The sequence below is a fragment of the Telopea speciosissima genome, chromosome 9 (genome assembly GCF_018873765.1).
Source record: "Telopea speciosissima isolate NSW1024214 ecotype Mountain lineage chromosome 9, Tspe_v1, whole genome shotgun sequence".
Lineage (NCBI taxonomy): Eukaryota > Viridiplantae > Streptophyta > Magnoliopsida > Proteales > Proteaceae > Telopea > Telopea speciosissima.
The window spans coordinates 61,476,329-61,499,539 of NC_057924.1; the positions used below are offsets into that span (position 1 = coordinate 61,476,329).

General features: G+C 35.0%; 1 protein-coding gene across 2 annotated transcripts; it reads right to left on the reverse strand.

Annotated features, from left to right (window-relative positions):
- Positions 1-17,806: 17,806 nt before the first annotated feature.
- LOC122639584 (protein RGF1 INDUCIBLE TRANSCRIPTION FACTOR 1-like) lies at positions 17,807-20,823 on the reverse strand. Of its 2 annotated transcripts, none has more exons than XM_043832452.1 (4): positions 20,479-20,823; positions 18,953-19,027; positions 18,691-18,831; positions 17,807-18,391 (listed from the first exon to the last, which is right to left on the reverse strand). In XM_043832452.1, exons 1-4 carry the CDS (start codon positions 20,677-20,679, stop codon positions 18,086-18,088), a joined length of 723 nt encoding a protein of 240 aa, XP_043688387.1. In that variant the 5' UTR covers positions 20,680-20,823; the 3' UTR covers positions 17,807-18,085. The 2 variants fall into 2 exon arrangements, with proteins under 2 accessions (XP_043688387.1, XP_043688386.1); XM_043832451.1 differs by having other exon boundaries at positions 17,807-18,412; positions 20,479-20,816.
- Positions 20,824-23,211: the final 2,388 nt, after the last annotated feature.

Below are 23,211 nucleotides of genomic sequence, written 5' to 3' on the forward strand. Positions count from 1 at the left end.
TGTTCTCACCCTCTACTGCCCTGCTCAAGTAACAACAAATTTAACTAAACAGGAGAAATGGGACCCCATTCTTCTTTGTAACTAAACAGGAGAAATGGGACCCCATTCTTCTGTGTTCTTATCCCATGGGTGTTCTAGAGTTGCTTTGGTCCTAATTCTCTGGTGGGTATTTGATACTGTATTTTGATATATATATATATATATATATTTTCTATCTCTTTACCTTCAACTGGGTACTTGTTTTTTTTGGTTTGGGTTTATATTGTTGTCTTTGATTCTCTTCATTTCTGCAGAATTCTGTTATAGACATCTTAGTTTTCTGATTGTTTTGTAAATTTGCTTCCCTTAACATTTATATGATTTGGGTCTCCATACTAGTTTCATATACTCTTACACTATTGTCCATGACTGCCTTTAGAGTTTCTTCCAAACTTTCAAGTCCTTTTGCTGAATCCTTGTCACTCCATTCTGGTTTTCTGCAAAAATTATCAACCCTTTGCCATCTCTCCCTTCTTTGTTTCATGTCTGTTCGTAGTTCTACTTTGGGTATTAAGTGGGGCTAGAAAATCTTATTCAATTCCTTAAATAATTCAGTAAGCTTTTGCTTAATATTGTTGATTTTCTTTAAGCGTCTATGTCTATTTTCTAGTGAGGCTATGAAGCGGGGCTATGGTTTACTTCTTAAGTAATTGATTTAATTAGTTTTTTTTGGGTAGAAATTTAATTAGTTTGATAAAATACTAACAATGGATTCGGCTCTTCTCCAGCGCAGAGTTGCTGGAAATCGTCCAGTGTGCGATACGGATTAATGACAGTAATAGGAACTCGTATTGGGGATGTGATGGAGAAAATTATTTTCTGAAATTTGAATTCCTTCTGAAGAAATCTTAGCGCTAAGTTCTCTTTCTCGTCGTTACCACCTAAACATACCTGGAGATGAATTGAATCTTAGGGCTGCTATCTTTTTCCTTTCAAATATTTTCTTTTTGTCCCTCTTAGACACATCTGAGTTCAGTCGACGACGAACTAATGCGCTTTTCACTGACAATACCTCGTTCCATTTTTTCTGACGTTATCATAACAAAATACGGGGATCCTTTATCTAGGGTAATTTTGAAGATAAATGAAATCGAATCGAATTATTACTTTGTAGATGTCTTCAACTCGATGGATATCAACAGCTATGCCCACTTGACAGCCGAGCGAGTGTTTTTTTTTACATTCAGATCCGAAATGTTTTGAATGCTATAGTTTGTGCCAATAGTTACTAGGAAGCGAAGAAAATAAAAAAAAGTAAAAAACCAAAGCTTTGTAACTTTAAGGTTGGATAGGAAGTGTATTTGGGGAATATACACCTTTGATAAAGTAAAGATTTTCGTCGTCTTGTAGATATACATTTTCCATAGAGGATACGAATCCAAAGGGATAAAAAATGCTTATCTTTAAGCCGACGGAAATCTTTTACTTCATTTGTCAAAGGCATAAATTCTCCAAATACATTTGTCTATCCAAAGTTTTGTTTTGGACTTTCTTCGCTCCTTGATGGCTATTGGCACAAACTATAGCATTCGAAGCATCTCAAATTTAAATTTGAAATGAATTTGAAAAATCGCTTGTTCGGCTATCAAGTGGATGCATAGATGTTGACATTCGTCGGATTGAAGACGTCCATAGAGCAGTTCGACCGTAATCAGTTATGATAATGTCAAAAAAAAAAAAGGGAACGAGTTATGTTCAGTGGAAATCGTATTAATTCGTCGCCAATAGAACTCAAATGTGTCTGAGAGAAAAAGGAAGAAATTATTTAAAAAGAAAAAAATTGCAACGCTAGAATTCGGCTCATCTCCTCATGTGGTAACGACGAGAAGGAGAACTTGGCACTAACAATGCATTATCATGTTACTAATAAGGTGTTCTCTCCCATGCATTATCATGTTACTAACCAGCCATGCTCAATTCATAGTTGTTTGTTTTTTTTTTTGGATAAGAAAGATAAATTAACGTTGGAACAATGTTCCAGAAAAGTCAAAATACAACTGAAGAAGGATACAAGCCGGGGGAGGGGTATTGTGTCAAACAAGGTGAGATTGAGACGAGGCTCCCAAAGAAGGAAAGTGATCCGCCACCGAGGTTGCTTCCCTTAATGTATGAACAAAAACAACTTGATGGAAATTCGAAGCAAGAGCTCTACAATCTGAAACAATGTTGGAAATCCGCCAAGGAATGTCGTGATCAGAATCATTAAGGAGATTAACCACGAGTAGGTTATCACTTTCCAACAAAAGATGAGAGATGCCTAGTAAAAGAGACAGTTGAAGAGCTTTACGAACTGCTAACGCCTCAGCTACTAATGCATAATTCCAACCAGCATCGATAGAGAACCCGCAAAGAAAGGAAGCGTTGGAAGAGCAGCACACACCACCAATACCCACAAGGCCTGGATTTCCTAAACTGGCACCATCAACATTGAATTTGACAAAGGGATCCATGGGAGCAATCCATTGGACCAGTCTAGGAATATGGCTATGAACAACTTCAGATTGATTACCAAAATCCCTAGCTGCTGTGATGGCCCTCAAAATTATAGAATGTTGATTGAAAGGAGTATTTCTGAAAATTAAATCCCAATACGCAACCCAAATATTCCAGAAAATACTGCAGAAAAGAGATACCCTGAGTCTGGCTTCATTGTTTGAGGTTGCGAAAATTCTTAAGGCCGAATGAATTCCTGATTGAATATCCTGGTTGGGGAAGAAGTTGGATAAACCTACCTGGTGCCAAATGCAATTAACCCGGTGACACAAAAAGAAAAGGTGGGAGGGAGACTGTGAATGTTGTTGACAGAGATAACAATAAGGATTCTAATTGAATCCTCTAAGATTTAGAAGATCTGGCAGAGGAAGCTTGTTGTGTAGAGTTTTCCAAATGAGGACTTGGATCTTTGGGGCGGTAGGAAGATGCCAGATTTGTAACCACACTTTATCAGATTGGGCCGAAACTGACTGAGTTGCAAGTTTATAGGCAGAGGCAACTGTGAATTTCCCGGTAGAGGTACCTATCCACACAATACGATCTTCAGTAGAGACTAAAGGAAGAGGGATAGATAGAATTCGAGAAGCAACATCTGGTGGCCACCAATGATAAACTCTGTCGAGGTGTCACGAATTGGATTGATGATCAATAAACCAATCAACAGTTGTAGGAGCCCGCAAGGAGAGAGGAAAAGGAGCCGCCGACGGGGGGAAATCAGGTATCCAATTATCTAACCAAGGGTTAATGCTTCGACCATTGCCCACCTGATAGAAAATCCCCAAGCGAAGCAGATCTCCGGAAGAACAGACCAATTTCCATCCACAAGAAGCCGTGCTGGGGCATTTGGCGAGTAGGAAGGAGGTGGTGGGGAAATATTTTGCTTTCATTAACTTGGTCCATAAGGAAGTTGATTGAAACAATAGTTCCCACCCTTTCTTAGCAAGAAGAGCTGAATTCATACGATCGGAAAGCTTAATGTTTAAACCGCCGCAGCGACGCGGCTCAATTCATAGTTTAGTTGTAGTACTTTGCAATTTGATGGAAAACGACAAATATTCGATTCCCAAAACTAAGTAAATTGTATGGAAGAATGCTTAAATCGCTTTTATTAGGGATTTAGGGTTTTATTTTAACTTTGTTAAATTGTTTTCTTTTTCCCCTTAAATAAGAGGAAGTTGTAATTTTATTTTTTTTTGGGTAAAAGAGGAAGTTGTAATTTTCGACCATGGTGCACATAAGAGATAATATAGTCTTGGAGGTGTAGCCGTGTAGGGTTGGTTGTCAGATAATTTTGTGTTGTTTGTTTGTTTGAGAGAGAGGATCTAAAAAACGGTGCAAAATCATAGGAGAGAATGGAGAGAAAAGTCACAGAGGTTACATTTGGTTGCAAGTAAAATTAAAGGGGAGGAAGTGAAAATTTTCAAATCTAAAAAGGACACTTTTGTAATTATGACCCCACGTGATTGTATATAAGTTACTAAAATTTTTTACTTACATGTAATTTTTATTTTACTTTTAATCCAAAGAAATTTGGATGCAAAGTGAAATGAAATTTAATAATTAAATATGAAATGATTTAGAGTAACATGGGGTAACGATTACAAAAAAAAAAAAAATCTTCTTTAAGGTTTGAAAATTCCACTTTCCTTCCTCTTGATTTCTTGGAAAATTTTAAATAAAAGGGAAAATCAAAGATGGAGGAGAAAGCCATCCCAGCCATGGCTCCTCTTTAGGGGAGAGAGAGAGAGAAAGAAACTTATATGTGGAGACTGGAGAGGAGTAGGAGTTTTTGGGCCATATGATTGAGATGGGCTAAATTGGACAAAATTGCACTCTTGAGGCTCTCCATCAGCTAGGTATTGGTGTGGCTTTGAGTGGTGTTCATGGGCCTACCAATGTAGTACCTCAGGCCTCAAATTCAATTAGATCCAAGTTTACAAATATTAGGCCCAGGCCTGGCCCAATACACTTTTACTTGCTATCGTGGTGCAAGCACTGAGGAAGGAGATGAAACACCACCAAAAGCAAACATGGGTAGGTAGGTATCTCATTCATTGAATTTCAGATCAAAATAAGTTGATAAATTATTTTAAAATAGACTTAATAATGATAATAAATTATTGAAATTAATATGTTATTAGATTCTTTAACAGTGAATACATTCTTGTAATTTATGAAACTTGAATGTAATTTTAAACATTTTAAGCTGAAAATTAAGGGATGAGATGAACATGAATTAACAGTCAAATGGACTCACTTAAGTGAATTTTTCTCCTCTCAGGTTCCCTGTCCGGTCAGGTGCGCAGATTTCTCTCATAGGAGGGGCGGAAATGACGACCTCACCCACTTAAGTGAATCCATTTGAGCCCATTAAAATCGAATTATGTGGCAAGAAAATATGAGATTGTCATGTGACATTATCACAAAGCATTGTGACATTAAGATTTCCCTCCTTTTTTTCTTGTAGAAATGAGTCTTTGTTCCAAGTTAATTATAATTTTTTTTAAAAAATTTAATTATAAAATTAAAAATCTCCAAAAACTACTTCTCTAATAAATTCCCTGCCATTGGATTGCTCTATAATATCCTAATTTTTTAGGTAATTACTAGATAAATATAACCCTAAATATGTATGGAAATTAATAAAAGCATCATGCTTCTTGGTAAGGGTGTTAATTTCAAATCGAAACCGTTTACCAAAATCAAACTGGTAATAAATCATAAAATCGGAACCGATTACAAACTGATTAGTTATCAATTTCAATTTAGGAATTTGAAATCGATTAAATCATTAATTCGATTTTGGTTTTTACAGCAACCAAACCAATTAACACCTTGACTCTGGTAGTTCTATATAAGACATTTCAGTTATATATAGGAGTTCATACAAAATACTTTATTGATTATCTTAAAAAATGTATTCATGCCAATTGTAAAGAATTTGGATAAAAATTCGGTTCTTTGGTAATTATTTATGGACAAAAATTCTCCCTGTTGGAGAGTGTGTGTCTTGCACCCAGACACAGAGGGGGCAAAATGACCACCCCAACCCCATGAATGGTGGTAATGGCCACCCTATTGATGACGTTGTGTGCTCTCCCATTGGCCTCTGCACATGCACAAGAGTCACGCTCACCCACATAGAATTATTACCAAATTTCCTTTCACCTATGTGAAAAAAAATTTCCTTCATTATGGCCATTGGTACTCTTGGATGAGGGAGAGGTAATTTTAACTTATCAGAGGTGAGAGTATATCCTCCACTACTCTCCTATGTTAAACCCGACCGGGTTTTAAACCGGGCCACTTAGGACCTCATAATAGGGATTCAAGAACTGGATATAGATCAGCCAAATTGGTCAATCCCAATTCTTTCCAATTCGGATCGACGATTCAAATGCGAATTAGAGGGTTAGAGCATATTTGAGCCGGTTCTTGAACAATCGAACCAAATTTTAATCTGATCAAAACCAACCCAAACCGACCCGAGTCTAAATTCTATTGATTTTTATCCAACTTTAAGGAGGATGTGTTCAATGCACTACCTCCAGACGCTCCAAAAAACATAGAGGATGAAGGTGCTGACATCTTGAATCAACTTCCCTTTGTTTTTCTTCTTCGGCAAGTTCGCTTTCTTTCTCTTGTAGAATCCGTCTATTGCTAAGAGTTTATCTAGTTCTTTAGTTTCTCATAAAATTCACATTGTAGATGGCAATTGTGTGTAGAACCAGAAACCCAATTTCCCTTATTTCACTCACTTCCCAATGTACTACCCACCATCACAATAGTTACTTTAGTGGGAAAGGTAATCTAACTACCTTTCAACTAACTCCTTTCTTTTTAAATCTTGAGCTGCAACCCACATGTAACAAGAACCTTGGGAAAAAAAAATCCTCTCTAATTCCCTAAAACTGCAGGGGGTTTCAATTCCAGGTGTGAGTCACACCATGTGACATCCAATGGCACCGAACTTGAGAAGAAAATAAAAAATTAACTCAATCAACCTTGAATCGTTAGATGTCGTGACTGTGAACTATATTGACAATAAAAGAAATAGAGAGGATTTTAATCCAAGAACCTTAGCTCTTTGAGGTTGAATAATTATCACCTCTAATTCGTGGGCACTTCTAATTCCTCCAATTCTTCACATGGAGGTAGAAATGATCACCCTATCCCCTGCCCAAAAACACTGCACTTCCAATTCCTCTAATAGGGGAAAGTGAACCCTATCTTGGGTAGTATTTTTGGGCAAGAGATAGGACGGCCATTTCCGCCCCTATGCAAGGAATTAAAAAAATTGTAGGGGACAACAAATGGAGGATCTTTATCCCGTCAAATTGTCCTAAATTAAGGTGATATTTTTCCACGAATTGGAAGGGATAACGATTGAAGTTGAGGTTAATGATATCAACGGAATTGAGAAGATATTATTTTTCAATTTATCCATTGAAAATGATTAGGGTATCATGAATTTTTTTTTTTATGTTCCCAAAGCACCTATATACCCCAGAGGAGGGACAGCAGTAGACACATGAAGCCTAAGAGTCAAGGGAGAGGATATAGACAAACCCCAATGGTCAAAGTAATAGGACAATGATCATCAAGGCTAAATGACCTGATGTTGTATTGTTGTGTCGTTCTCCTGTGTAGAAGAGGACACATATAGAGTGACAAACTTGTCTACTTTGATACAAACGGAAACCAAAGTAGGGCCAAGAGATCTCTAAACCCCTTTCCCTTCTCCTTCCTCAACTTAAAACAACCCTTCCTTGTCCTTTTCATCTTGTAGGTTTGGTTTTTAAATGCAAAGGGTCAGAGCATGGTTTTAGTGCACGGTATTGAAATGGGTATCGATAACATGTAAAATTGATATGATTTCAATATGATATCGATCTGGATCAGTTTAATAAACCAAGAATACCTTTGAATTTTCTTTAAAAATGAGTTTTTTTATCATTTTACCCTTTGTTTGTACTGTGCTATCGATGCAATATCGATATAATATTGATATAGATGACTAGCAAAATCGGTATATATCGAACGATACAATACCGATACTTAGAAGCATGACCATGAGCACTAGTTACTGATTGATGGTTACTATGTGAGAGACTAAGCAAGGGATACACATAAATACCATTACCCCCCCCCTCCCCCCTCCCCTTTGACACTGTACATAGGTAAATCTAGCTATGCCGTTACATTACAGTACTAAGGGAGGGGAGAAATGGCCCTTGCAGTGGTCAAATTGGAGGTGGAAACATGCCTTAAAAAGGAAATAGAAAGAGAGACGGAGGGATGGTGGGTTTTGCTCTTCTTATCATTTAAAGCACCACTTGCAAAGCCTGACATGAAAAGAGTAGGATAGGGATGGATGCTGTGAGAACTGAGAAGGTTTGATGAGACTAAACCCTGTCAACCTTATCTTCCGTCAGGAAGACCCCATTGGTCAGATTTTGCATGTCTCATAGTCTTACTTTCCAACTCTAAAGACCAAATCAATCATTGGCAACTTGAAATCTGGCCTTCTATTTTGGAGATGGGATCTCACATCTATACATTAACCCCTTAATTTAATACCCTTTTAGCCAAATGCCACAAAAGATTCCAACACCCATATTTGAAGCTTTTAGAATTTTGACTAACCCTGTTTAGTCTCCATTTAATAAACTCGGCCTACCAACAAAAAACTAAACAGGGTTACTCTATCTTTCATTACTACTGCTGATGTTTAGACTAACCACCACTTTAACAATTAGTAGATATGGATGGAGTTTTGAATAATTTCATAGGTGAGGATCATGGTATTAAGTATTGGTCATCAGGCAATACATATTGGTATCTCCATAGATCGATATCAATACAATATGGATACAGATTGTTGGTGTCGGTATCTTATAAGGGCAAAATGGTCTAAAAATCAATTCTTTATTCAAATTTGAAGGCAAAATGTTTCGATCTAATATGATATCGATACCAATACTATGATTTAAATCCATGCTGAGGATTCCATACACAAGAAAAAAAAAAACATTTGGGTGATAGAAGATAGATGGTGGTAATGGTGGGGTTAAAAAAAAAGCCTATGTACTGATTTTTTGTTGAGGAAAAAGTTTTCATAGACCTTCGGAGGTTGTCCACAACTAAGAATACAAAATACAGGACATGAAGAAATGACATTTTGTTGAGGAAAAGGTACCTCTCGATGCCCACATGTTATTGTGTCATGTTATTGGACATTTAGGGAGTCCCCCCTCCTTGTTAGTGGTAGATTCTCTTGTAGTTGATAGCTAAAGTTTCATTGGACAGATAGGTAAGATAAAATATAAAAAAAAATATCTGGGGAATGGTCTCGATTCGCCCTTTTTTTTATATATAGAGTTCAAACAAATTCAATCATATTCTCATGTATGGGCATGCATACTCCATATGTAGTACAAGCACCGGTGTACACCTACTTAGTAGTCTTCGATTTTTATTTATTTATTTATTTTTTCTTTTGATAGTTAAGAACAAGAAAGGTTCGGAGACTACAAGTTTAGGTCGAAATGCTTTATTTTATCTAGAAACTAATTGCATTTAGATTGAAACCTGAGATGTGAGTAGGGGACCTCCCATGTTTTACCTGTTCATAAAATTTCAACCTAATCTAACCTACCATGTCTCACAATTAGGTGGCCATTAAAAGAATCTCTTTGAATGTGCTTGTACAAGAATGTGGCTATATGAACTACACTTTTTTTTTTTTTTTTTGGTAACTATATGAACTACACTTGATCACATCAATATCACATAGGAGATGAAACTTGATTTATTCAATTCCATTTGTTGTATACTATTGTTACCTATATAGCTAGCTTTGTGTCTTATCATATGCTCAACCTTCTCTTCCTTTCCTTATATCATTTGTCTTCTCCTACCAATGGAGAGAGACCTTCCTTTTGGTACAAATATAAATCTTTTTTTGAAAAGAAAATTGATTTGATGAAAAGGATCCAATTGGGTTCGTGCTTGAACCCAATCACATGTTACCAAATAGACTTGATTGGAAGCCTAGATGTCGATGTGCAGGCTATTGATTGACTTGCTTTAAGTTCGCGGAATGATTTGGAGACCGGAATCTCCAACGCATTCATTTAAAAGTGAACATATAAATGTATAAATAGAAATCTGAAGGAGAATAGAATGGTAAGTTTTTATGTGACCATATATATGACCTAGTAGTACTTGTATCAGTACTACTTCTCCAGGAACTTGTTTGACCCATTAATTTGGATGTTTCTATACCTATAATTTAAGGGTACTTGTCTTGACATGACCCATTATGCATGTGGTTGTCATTAAAAGAGTACCCAAAGACTGGTACTATTGATGAGGAACTTGCAATCACATTTGCATAAAACCAAAGGAAATTCAAAGATGAAAACAATATTTGACCAAGATATATACGGGCCCCTCAAAATCAGAATGTTGGAATACTCTTATTATTAAAGTGAGAAGTCTATATTTTTTTTTTTTTTTTTTTTTTTCTTTTTTCTTTTTTCTTTTTTGGTAAGAGAAGACCATAGTTTAAAAGTAACATAATATGTGGATTTTGGGGTCCAAAAGATAAGGCTCAACTATGATGACACATCATGTGGGTTTTGATAATGGTAATACAAGTTTAATTATCAGATACCATCCTGAATAGTTGTACAATTATTTTAAATGTATAGAAATTCAAATTAATCATAAATCACCTAAATTAGTCTTAATAGTACTAAAAAAATCCGTAATAATTATTAAAAATTCATGCAAAAAGATATATAAAATTACCATTCTACCTCAACTTATTACATTTAACACTAGATGCAAAATATGCTTGTAAAAACTTGTTTAATATAAAAAATACTCAATTATCATTATAACATTTAAAAAAAATAAAATAATATTTCGGATATTCATGCTCAAATGAAGTCCAAATATCAAAATTACCCACTGTGCGTAACCAATTAAAAACTTTATTTTAAACGATCAATTATTATGATAATAAAAACATCAGTAAAAATAACCTAATAATGTCTGATAGTAAACTCGGGCCAAATAAAAAATATCAAAAGTAATTAAAATCCTAAGTTCCTAACATGTCATTATATGATCTAGTTATTTAAACCTTACATATTTAAAGTTAAAAAAAAAAACAATTAAAATTAAAAAATCTTGCATCACATTCTAATACTAAGAATTAAACTTGTAAACATGATTTAAAAAATGCAAAATCAAAATTGATCCATCGACTCCACTAATTCTAATCTAATTTTTAAAACAACGAATAAAAAATATAATCATGTGGAAATCATAATTATAAAATTGGGTTTTGACTAGGTCAAGTCACCTGAGTCGTGTCAAAATTTTAGAAAACCTAGTCAGTCGTGTAGACTAGGTCAGGGTAAAAATGACGAGACTCGCTAATAAATCGTTCGAGTCAAATAATAGTCAAAATTTGACTCAGACGAGTCACACGGGTTGAGTCAAAATTTCAGAATACATGATTAGTTGTGTAGACTAGGTCAAGGTAAAATTGACGAGACTCGATAATAAATCATCCGAGTCAAATAATAGTCAGTATTTTTACCCAAGTCATGATTAACTTAGAAGTCTAATTTTTTTTTTTTTAAACCATAAAGTCGATTCACTTAGAAACTGAGTTGAGTAAAATAGTAAATCCATATTCTAAAACAATAAGAAACCCTCAACTCCTTGTCTCCCTTCTTTTGTTCAATAGTATAAACTTAAAATGCATTGATATATGATTTCTTGATTTTTTATTCCCTGTATTTTTCTAATTTTTACTCATTTATACATGTTTATTATATTTTAAAAAAAAAAAAAACAACTTATTTTAACCAGGTTTTGATAAGACCGAGTCGAGTCATAGAACTTGATTTTCCAATTATGCTAGAAATCACTAATAGGGCCTCTCTCTTTTTTTGGGTAAATAATAATGTCTCCTTAATGGTCTTAGAAATTAGAATAGGAAATTAAAAACTCCAGAAATCAATTCTTTTGCAAAAAAAATTTCACTCCCATCTTGAGTTTTGAGCTGATATAAATTGATGATGAGCTAGCTGGTGATTAATGCTAGGGCAGAAATTCTTTAACAAAGGCAATTAAAAGAGTTTATAGATAGTTTTAGGGTTATCTTCTCTTTCATGAGTGTGGTGGATATAGGGATATAGGGTGGGGGAAGATTCTTAGGCTTAGCTAAGCCTACATGGTTGATGGGCCAATAATCCTACAGTAAATATTGGGAAGAAGTGCCTACCAATCCATACCCATGTTACCGAATCTGATCTGAGCTACACTTTCAAAATGAAGTTTTAAGAGTTTCGAGGTTTGAGTAAATGAATACAGCAAATGAGAAGGAAACACGATGGAAGGGAAAGTTTTACAAGTTACAAAGTTTTGTTGACGTAAGAGACAGCTTTTTCAAGAGATGATGGGGAAACTTATTTATAACAATATTACCAACAACAAACCCTAATCACTCTCTCTCTAATTAATTAACTACTATAAACCTCCATTTTTAGTCTTCCTCCTTGAAGGGCGAGTTCATCTCTCTCTCTCTGTCTCTCTCTGTGTTTGTTTCTGTTACATTGGAAGACTCATTCAACCCCATAATATGCTACTGCAACTCCTGCATGGGGCTTTCTATGGAGCCCATGATAGGAACCATGCCAATAATCTTTCTCTTTTTCTCTCTCTTTTTTCTCTCTAAAATTTGAGCTATATATATTTTGGTGTTCTGCTGCCACTAGTTGAGAAAGTATAGTGCATGACACACAGCTATTCTCCAATCATACCAGGTTTGACAATTTTTTTGTCTCACAAAATCTCAGTTGAAGAGGTGAAGTGGGGTTGGTAGGTTTATATTATGTTTATAATGTATGTAGATTTCCCATGTGAAAAGATCTGACTCACCTGGTCTATCTGGGTCCCTCATCACATGATATGAAAATATATATACCATGCATGCACCAAATGGCACCTAAAGAAAGGCCCTTTTACATGGCACCTAACAATGCCCCTTTTGTATTGCCCCTTATTGCCAGAGGATTCACTTCTTGGGTTCCACTCCCTAAATGCCTTAATTTTATTTTTGGGTAAATTATACGTCATTCTTTGATTTTCAAACGAAACTCGAATCACCCTTTGGTTTTTGAAAAAACTCAAATCATCCCCTTTAAGGTAATGAGAATTTTTTTTCGTTTGCGGTTCTCTAGTGCCTCTCACAAGAGGAGGGTGTATCCCACTAGGGCAGAGTGTTCGATCAGGTGCCCCAAGTGGGTCCCACCCCCTTTTGTGAGAGACACTAGAGAACCACACCGGTCAGGGAACCGTAGACGATATAAATCCACAGTAACGGTGTTACTTTGCTGTTAGTTATTGGTGTGAAATGACTATTTTACCCTTATACTAAAACATTATAATTAAATTTACAATACTACCTTTCCTTCATCTTCAACATTGGTCAAAGGTAGTTTAGGGATTTAAATTTATTTAACTGGCTGACATCATCACTTAACAACATAAAACTAACAATAGGGACGAATTTGTCATATTGGGGTCTAAATCAAAGGGTGATTCGAGTTTTTTCAAAAGCCAAGGAATGATCTGAGTTTCGTTTGAAAACCAGAGGATGACATGTACTTTATCTTCTTTTTTTTTTTTAAATCTCAAGGAAAAAATAGCATTTCTAGACTTGTACCTCATGTAAAGCTGTGAAAATACTTGGGGATACCAAACGTATTTCTAAAATATTTCAGATGCAGAGATTAGAAAGTCTCCTCCTTGCTTCCCTCCTCTTTCTTGAGGATAATTTGTGGAAACTGTAAGGAAGCCCTCCAATAAAATAGGGTCCAAAGACTTGGTATAGTACACTTAAGCTTCCGTGTGTAAGAACCCTATTTGTATAACACATGTAGTGTTCCAGTATAAAAAAGGGTTAGTTCTGACAAGAAAAGCAATTATGTTTTTTTTTTTTTTTGGAAAAGGAAAGCTTTATATAAAGCAATTATGTTTATGTAGTAACAGTTTTTATCTTTGCTTCTGATTCTACCTTTTTTGCTATAAAAGTTGGAACAAAGTACTAAGTAATGACACAACTAAAGAAAACAGGAAGGATAATAGTTTTTTAGTTCTTAATTGCTATTGTTTTCATTGGTTAATTACCATATAAATAATGATTTTGAAAAATATTTTTCCATTAGGTGTTGTTTGAATTAAAGAAAAATCCATGTAAAAATAGAATTGTGAGGTATAATCAATATTAAAGAACATAATCTCATTAGAAAATTATTGTTTAATGTGTTTATCTTTTAAAAAAATACACATATTAGAGGTGAAGGAAAATGATTATTACATTTAATCAGTTTTCAAGTTGGATTTTTTTTCTCTTGTATTCCACGGTTTCTGAACTGTATTGCAGATGTCCTGGCAAGGAAGATCCTATCTATCATGTGTCCAACAGATTGGTCAAATTTCATTTCTTAGTTGCACAAACTTTGTGTATTTATGGTTAACGGTTGTACACATGGTTATCAATTTCAATAAATCTATCTTTCACCAAAAAAAAATAAAAAAAGTTGGATTTCTTTGTAGGCTATTGTTACAAAGGGTCCTTTACCAATCCAACAACCTCAATGAATATGTTACTCATGTGGCTCAATTGAGTTGTCCATCCTACGTCTATAGAGGTACCCCTCCTACACTCCAAGTTAATAATAATATTATTTTATTTTTTTCTTATTTATTATTAAAAATATATTAGTTAAATATCATGATTTTTGAGAAGTATGATTACAAAAAGAAAAAATAACTTCAACCCTTCATAATTTAGGATTTTGGACAAGTCCTTAAATTTCAATTAATTAGGGAGTAAAGGGGAAAAAACCTGATAACGATGTAGCCCAAACTTGGCTTCTAATCTACCATAAATATGGGATAATGATTCCATAAAAAATATATATATATGAGATAATGTTCTCTATTGTAGCATACGCTAGCATCTCACTGTGTCTATCTCTCTTCTCCCCTATGAAATGATATATCTACCCCTTGTTGTGGGAAGAGAGAGCTAGACATTGGGAGTGTTACCATACGCTACGCTCCCCGACAAAGAACTCAATCCCTATAAATTGATAGAGAAATCTTCCTCTTATGGTCCTTGAAAAAAAATAGTATAAGTGATCAGATAGTAAGAAAAAGAGGTAATATCTATGCTTGAAAAATCATCAAACTAGAGAAGTTTTCACCAACCCTATTTCTCAAGGCTCCCCCGGCGGCATCGAGGTGATGGATGCTAAAATTTAAAGATAAATAATAAGAATTTTTAAAATATTCAGAAATTTTGGTACAAAATTTAAACCCCCCGAAACTATTTGAAATTTCACAAAAACTGGTGTAAATTACCTCTTGCTAGTTCCAGCCTAATCTACAACTTTTCCTTTTCCCTGCCCCACATTGTTGATAGGGTATAACTGAGCCAAAGATATTCTGATTAATCACTTATAAACAGTGTAACTATCCAGCTTGACTGATTTTAATCCACTATTTTGCTAAGCTATCAAATATGGTTTTGGGGCCATAATAAAATTCAGGATATATTGATTTTGATGGCTGATTATCAAGTCTAAGGAGGAATTAGACCAACATTGCTAGAATTTGTCTCAAAGACACTTTTTGGGCTCTCAAGTATAAATTCTATAATCTCCTCATATTCCTATATTTTGAAAATCACAAGCTTAAATCCACCATCCAGGATTTTGGATAAAATTTTTGAGGGAATTCTTAAGTATAAATTCTATAATCTCCTCATAATCCTATACCAAAATACCCATGTAGCCCTAAAAAATTTCCAAGGGGTTTGCCACCCCTTCAATTTGTCGAAGCCCTAGTATTGAAAATAACGCCGACGATGGACCGATTCCTCCAAACCCTAAAACCTCTTAACAGACCTTGAGAATTAGTCCACAAATACAAACAACAGAAACAAAACATCGTACCCAACAGCTTATCTGAGATGAGGCAAAGTGGTGTCATCTCATCCCAAGGGGTAAGTCAGTTGGCAAAAACCAATTCCTCATAATAAAGAGGTGACAAGTTCAACTCTCCTTGAAATAAAATAAAGGGGCGTTGTTCTCTGTCGTAGCGCAACCTGTGCCCAAGCACATGGGGGTAGGGGCAATGACCATTCTGCCCCCCGCACAGACTGCTCATGTGCTTGGGCGCAGGTTGCTCTGTGGCACAAGAACATTCTCCCTAAAATAAAAAACAAAAACTTGCCAAATCCTCTAGTTTAGGTATAGATTAATTGATACTGATACTGTAATTTATTATTATTATTATTATTATTGGTAAATATTAATTTATTTACAATTTTAAATTTGGGAATCAAAATCTTAATTAATAATTGTGTTTTAAGACCATCGGGTTTGAGTCCTTAATGTTGACTTCTTATCTTAGTACACCATGCACCTTGTCATACCATTCACATCAAATCAATGCATGTACATTTTACAACCCTACACCGCCAAGACTTGGCTATCTCTAATATGCGCCCTGATAGACAGGATATCTGAAATTACAACTGTCTCTGATTTAAGGGGGTGGGGGGGGGGGGGGGGAATAAAAAGGCCATTAAACCTCGTTACAATTGCAGAGTTTGTGTTTTGCTGTTGTCATGTTTTGGGTATCTCGAGAAGCCTCACCCAGACAATTACTAAGTTTTGGGAATTGGTTATTTGTTGTTTTCCATCAATTTGCCAAGATAATAACCCCCATTTTAAAACTATGTAATTCTGGCTCTTCTTCCCATAACACAATTAACCTTTTCATCTCCATCCAAAAGGTAAGGTCCTCCTCTAACATTATCAGTTTATGCTTGTCTTCAACTTACAAATTTGAACTTAACCTATAGTTATGGGTGTTGTTAATTTAACCTATATTTTAGATTTTTTTTTTGGTAAGAAATAATTATGTAAAAAGAATTGAAAGATACCCAAATTGATATTATGGGATTTATATGTTCATGAAGTTGTAATTTCCTTTCCAACTTTAATTGTTTCATAAAATTTTATTCTACTTAAAATAAATTATGGAGACCCACATATAAACTGAATAAAATTGAAACAGATTTGATTTGATATCAATCGAGGTTATAAAAAATTATTCGATTTCAATATGAGTTCAATTTGTAAATATTTATGCATTGAATTAAACAAAATGATTGCTCTAATGGAGGTTTTGGGTTTAATTTTCGTGACAATAGTGATAGATCAATACATGCTACTTCTGAACTGGTTATGTTCTCAACCATTCTCATCGGTAAAGTAATGACAACTCGGACATGCATCCGACAAGCTATTGAATATAGTTTTGAACCATTGTAGAATCTAACAACAAAGTACTCATCTTCTCATTAGTGATCGCACTTATTTACCAATTATAGTGATCCCTATTATTCAGAATATCACTTATTTTACATCAAATTTAAAATCATGTACTTTTACTTTTATTCTAAGGTAAGGAAACAATTTACTAACTCCCTTGCTAGGAAAACAAGGTCCTTAACATGTAGGAATGATTGACCTGTAACTTGTAATTCAAAATCCACGTGTATTACATATTCTAATCGGCGGTTTATTTTTTCAAAACAAAATTAGATCATTATAATTAATCCATCATAATTGGAGTAGAATATGGATTAATTGAAATAACTCTCCATAGATCAGTTGACTGATGTCAAATCATCAATCATTCATTTCAATTAGATTGTACAAATCTTTGATCATTGTACTTTTCAGGTCCCACCATTGATTCCAATCTGAATCTGACAATTTGAAGGATGGGGCTTCAGGCTTGTGAACCCATCTTACCCCCTCCCCCCATTGTCCACAAACCATCCAATCCATTGTAATCCACCGACCAGTGACCCCAAAAGAAAAAAGTACAAAAGAAGCCCATAAAATGCAAAGTTTCACAGTGATTTAGGCAAGTTCCTTTTTTTCTTTGGACCAAAAGTTTGTTGGTTGAACCAATTTATGGGACAAACCGGGTCCCATGTATGTACTCAAAGTGTAAAATGCTTAGCCTTAGATGGAACAGAATAGCAAAAGAAGATTCAGGTAACCAATTCAAAACCAAATAATTGAAACAGATGTTACTAGTAAGGAAGAAGATAAAGAGAAATACATAAAAGTCCACCATTAGAACCATAGTTTAAAGAGTACTCCACTGGTTTTATGTTATAGATATCATATATATTTACTTGCAAATTCCATTACATTCATACAAAATTGATGGCTTTCGACAGCCACCGGGGGGTGTTTGTAACAGAATTGCTCCGAGAAGAAACCGATATGCCTTGATACAATAGTAAATATATATTGATCATAATCATCATCATCATCATCATCATAAGAAAAACCTAATAGCAATAGTAGCATGCATCTAGTACAGCATATGTAATATAGGAGCTTCTCAAGTTTATTTTTGAATTTCCAAATTGTTTTAACTAAGAAAGAGGTGATCTATGAGGAGCACCCTTTCTCCTACTCAATGAGAGAACAATTCCAGGGAGGAAACCACTCCCTTTCTTCTTCTTCTTCACTACCTCAGAATTCTGTGAGATGCCAGAGCTGCCTATAGTGTCACTTGAGCAAGATGAGCCCTTGAACTGTATTGGGTCCTCTAGAATAAAGTTAGGGGTGATTTGACCATCATCAAGAAGATCAGAACCGTCCATCGGTAAACCCTCGAATTGGGAAGCTGCAAAATCAGATTCATTGAATCGGTATATGATGCTCGAAAGATCTCCCCCCTGAAACACCACATGATCGACCTGCATCATCGATTCAATTTTTCGAGATTATCAGTAAGTAAACTATGAATTGAGCACTGCTGGTATACACAATTGGGTATACATTGTTACCATTTGATCAAGTTAACTAAACAGCTAGTAAGTCATGCTTCATAGGAGAGGGGGGGGGGGGAAGGGGGGAAGAGCTAGCTACAGGTGAATTGTGAAGTTCAAAAGACCAGAACATCTCATATATCTCAGTCTTTTGATCAGTCTCCTTAAAGAAGTAATGAATGAGGAAATGGTAAGTTGAAGTGGACCTTGCATGAAAGAGAGCAGAAGTGGAATGGCTCTTGGAGTATTCTGTCACAGGTGAGGCAGATGTTGGCAGAGCCCTTACAAGGCCTTGACTGAGGCCTTTGATTCAAGAATATTACTTTGGCACTGTTTATGGTGTAAGGCTGTCACAGTACACAGAGGCATCAAATTAACAATTGAGTGATAACTAATTACATCTTTCTCCATCTGATCTTAAATCTTAATAATTACTCATTTTGTATAGGAAAATTTTCAAAATTTTACCTGAATATAAGAGCAATCAATGAGCTTCTCAAGATCATCCAATCTGACAACATTGTGGTAAACATATCTTCTCACCTGCCATAAAATGATTTAATTATCACCATCTGATACTTGGAATTGTCAAAGAAAATAACCATGAAATGATTCAATTACCACCATCTGATACTTGGAATTGTCAAAGAAAATAGGCCATATATGCTTAATAAAGATCACCGTAATTAAGCAGAGGCTTACTGATTTTGTAGTCCCACTTAATACCAAGAATAGTTGCATGTTAGAGTATCTTAATTGTGGGTAATTTGGTAATTTCATCAATACCCATTAACCGACCGACCTTAAATTGAAGGAAAGAGACAAAAAATAATAATAATAATAATAATTAGTAATACCATATTGTTTGCTTATAAGAAAAAAGAAAAAGAAACCATTTTAGTTTTTGTTTTTTTAAAAAAAATTGGGTCAAACTTTCACTTTTCTTGAAAGCTACAGGTCATGAAGCAGAAAAAATGCAAAAGGAAAATTTCTACAAAGGGAAAGAAAGTAAGAAACCAAACTAAGAACAGAGGGAATCAGGGAAACAGAAGAAGACTTCATTAAAACAAAGGAGGGTCCGAGAGCAAGGAGGGTAAATAGTTTTTAAAAGGAAATTAACAAGAACCAAAAAGAACTTAATAAGATAGGGTTCAGGGAAATTTGAAAAAGGAAAATCAAAAGCTAGAGATCGGAGAGAGTCAGAAGAGAAGAATGGAAAACAATAAAGTAAGAAAATTCAACAAATGGGCTTGAATTAATCCAATACAAAAAGCAATTATGACAAACAGATGGCAGAATCTAGCAGAAGTTTTTGTTAAATTTGCATGAATATGTAGAACATAAGTCTTGAACACAGAACTAAGAACATACATGAAACTCAGTGATGGCAAAGGGTTGATAATTTTTTGCATAAAACCAGGATGGACTAACAAAGATTCAGCAAAAGGACTTGAAATTTGAAAGAAACTACAACAAACACAGTCATGGATAATAATGTAAAAGTGTATGAAAATATGGAGAACCAAGTCATAGAAATGCTAAGGAAAGCAAATTTACAAAGTAAATCAGAAAACTAAGATGCCTAACGCAGAATTCTCCAGAAATGGAAAGAATCAAAGATAACTACAGACTATAACCACTAGAGAAATTCAAAGTCAGTCTACAGCAAAAAAAAAATTCTGGAAAAAAAGAAAACAAAGGAATCAAAACCAAAAAACTTGAGTACCCAGTTGAAGGAAAACTATATAAACCCCAAAAACAAGTAAAAGAGACAGAAAAAAGGACAGAATTAGAGAAGTTACATAAAATTGGGTAGAAAGTGAGGAGAATTAAAACAAAAGTATATCAGAAAAAACCCACCAGAGAACTTGAACCAAAGCAACTCCAGAACACCAAAAAAGGATCAGAACTCAGAAGAATGGTGTTCCATTTCTCCTGGATAGTTAATTTTACTGTTATTTAAGCAATTTTTTTTTTTGTTCTTTTTAAGTTACCTGCAGAAGTGGGTGAGAACGATGAGATAGAACACAGTGAGGGCAAATACTTCGACAACACTCCAAGCAAAATATGTTCTTCTCGTTCTTCCTGCGACTCTCGTGGGCCCCACACGCAGCAAAGAATGTTTCAGCTATTAACCCTTCAAGCCATGCCGGTTTCATCACTATCTCTCCTCCACCACCAGATACTCTCACCATTATTTCTTCTTCTTCTTCTTCTCAGAGAAGAGGTTCATTCAAAGCTTGAGAAAAGAAAACCCTACCCAAAGTACCAAACAACCTCCTCTATTTATAGCAGAGTTTCTAGAAGTAGGGAGAGGCTCTCAAGCTCTTCTTTTCTTGGATATTTTGAAGAAAATAGACAAAACCCAGATAAGCCAATTGAAGAAAAAGATTAAATAAAACCCCACCCCACCCCCCCCCCAAAAAAAAAAATTTAAACAGATTTTAAGGAGAAACCGAAGAGTGATTTGGTGGGGTGAGGTGGTGTGGTGTGGTGTGGTGTGGTGTTTAAGGCGGGAAAACAGCCAGCCCACCAGTGTTGTACTTTTCTCTGCAAAATCAAATAACTTTTTTTTTCATTTTCTTTCCTCTTTTTTTTTCTCCTAACAATTTATTTTTGTTTTTTGTGGGAGTTCAAAATCTCTGTGTATTTATCTGTTGTTAGTTAAAAAAAGTTAGTTTTAATTAAGCATTCATCGAATTACTAAAAGAGAGATTTAATTAAAAGGGATGCTGTCTCAGTCTGTGTTGAATGACTCAAAACACCGGTTTTGTAGTATGGTTTAAACTTAATAAATCTAACTTTGTTTCATAATAAAATTCCTTTAAAAAAACGTTATATCCGTACATTTTGTACTCTTCTTGTGCTAATTCTGCGCCAAATACTGTAACACCCAGTGATTGCAGATGCGACAAACTATGCGTGCTTTGGTTCTCTCGTATAAACATGGAATTGTTAGTTTATAGTTCAGACAAGGCAAGAGTGAATTAAGCCTGTGTTTGGATTAACAGAATATTGAGGGGACTGCTTTTTAGTTGGATCATATCCGGCCTTAGGGTTGTCAATCTGCCGGTTTGGACCGGTTTTGGTGTGCAAATGAATGAATCCAATAAGGGTGCATCTGTTTCGATTCGACTTGGTTTCGGTTTTCTGTCGATATCTCTTAACAGTTTACTATTGGTTTTGGTTTTGGTTTTGGTTTTGGTATAGAAAAAAATGTGTTTATATGAATTTAGGACTGCTATTCATTTATTATCGGGTTATTTTGGTTTTGATCTGGGTTTAAAATTCGGTTCGGTGTCTTATCGGTTTTGGTGCAGTCCGGTTTGATTTAGATGTCTCAAAACCCCAGTATGAACATGTTACAATATGCTCATATCGGCTTTGGTTCGATCGATTCGGTTTCATCTACTCAAGCTAGGTTTTGACACCTCTATCCGGTCTAGTGGATTTCTTTAAAGCCCTTTTATTTTGTCATAAACTTTTTTTCATGCAAATGATATTGTAATGAAAATTTTCCTTCATATTAAATCTTCATAATTTTTCAATGCTTTTTTATAATTTACATTTAAACAAAAAAGTGAAAAATCCTTTTCGATATTTTAAGATGGAAACAAATGGAGCATAATTCAGAACTTGGATTTTGAATAATGCATCAATCCCATTATGCATATGGATTTGAATGGTAGAAGAATATGGAACCATAATCCCTTGAATAGTAGTTGTGTATTCAAGTCAGGAAATAATCTCTTCGGAAGTGGAGGTATGATTGCATACATTATGACTCTCCCCAGACCCCGCAGTGGCAAGAGTCTCGTGCATTGGATAAGCTAGCCCTTTACAAATGTGGAACCATACTCCCTTGAATAGGTTATACAAACCAAATTTGGGAGTTTATCTCTACCATATAGCCACTCATATGCCGTTCTCTTTTCATTATTCTCTCAACAGATAAATTGTTCGTCAAAGAAAAATGATTTTTTAAAGTGGTTCTAAAACATTCCTGACTCACATAGCAATATTGGATTTAAATGGCCATATGAAAATGTCGACCATGCAACTAAGACCTGTACATTTCAACAACCAAAAAACAGAGACTTGTTCATGTTTTAGATCCAAAAGAATTATCAATTAGGGAGAATGTTCTTTGTGCCGGGGGTGCAAGCTGCGCCCAGACACATTGGGGTGGGCACAATAACCACCCTGTCCTCCTGAGTGGCATGCCTATGTGTCTGAGCGTAACCTGCGCTGCGGCACAAAGAACATGAGCCCTATCAATTATTAGGTACATGAACACTAATTTTACATAGGTCAGTTTTCCTAAACAATCAATTTTGGAAATTTCTTAAATGACTCTAAAAATCTGTCATATGATAGATCATAGGAGACTCAAATTATGTAGGCAAGTCTATTTGCTCACATGTCAAGCTAAAGCCTAAGTGGAGTTTTGTCAATTGGTATATATCGAGCAATTCTACATGGTCCTCAATTAAATTCAATATTATTTTGAATATAAAATATAATACATTTCTAATGTAGACCATGTCCTTTCTATCGAACATTTGAAATAGTCACATCATCTATTTAAGTATCACAAGTGAGTGGGCCCGTTTAGAAAATCCTCAATGTAAAGTAGGTTTTTTGCTTATCAGTGTTATTAACAACTTGGTTTATTATTATTGTTGTTGTTGTTGGTAAATGAATCCAATTAGCATTTTTTGTATCTG

What these genes read in the sequence shown, in the direction of transcription:
- LOC122639584 (XM_043832451.1), bottom strand. Translation starts at nt 20,679, where the DNA reads ATGGTGAGAGTATCTGGTGGTGGAGGAGAGATAGTGATGAAACCGGCA. An exon ending in GTTCTCACCCACTTCTGCAG is followed by an intron (nt 19,028 to 20,478) that starts GTAACTTAAAAA and finishes ATTTTATGGCAG; the next exon opens with GTGAGAAGATATGTTTACCA. An exon ending in TCTGCTCTCTTTCATGCAAG is followed by an intron (nt 18,413 to 18,690) that starts GTCCACTTCAAC and finishes TCGATGATGCAG; the next exon opens with GTCGATCATGTGGTGTTTCA.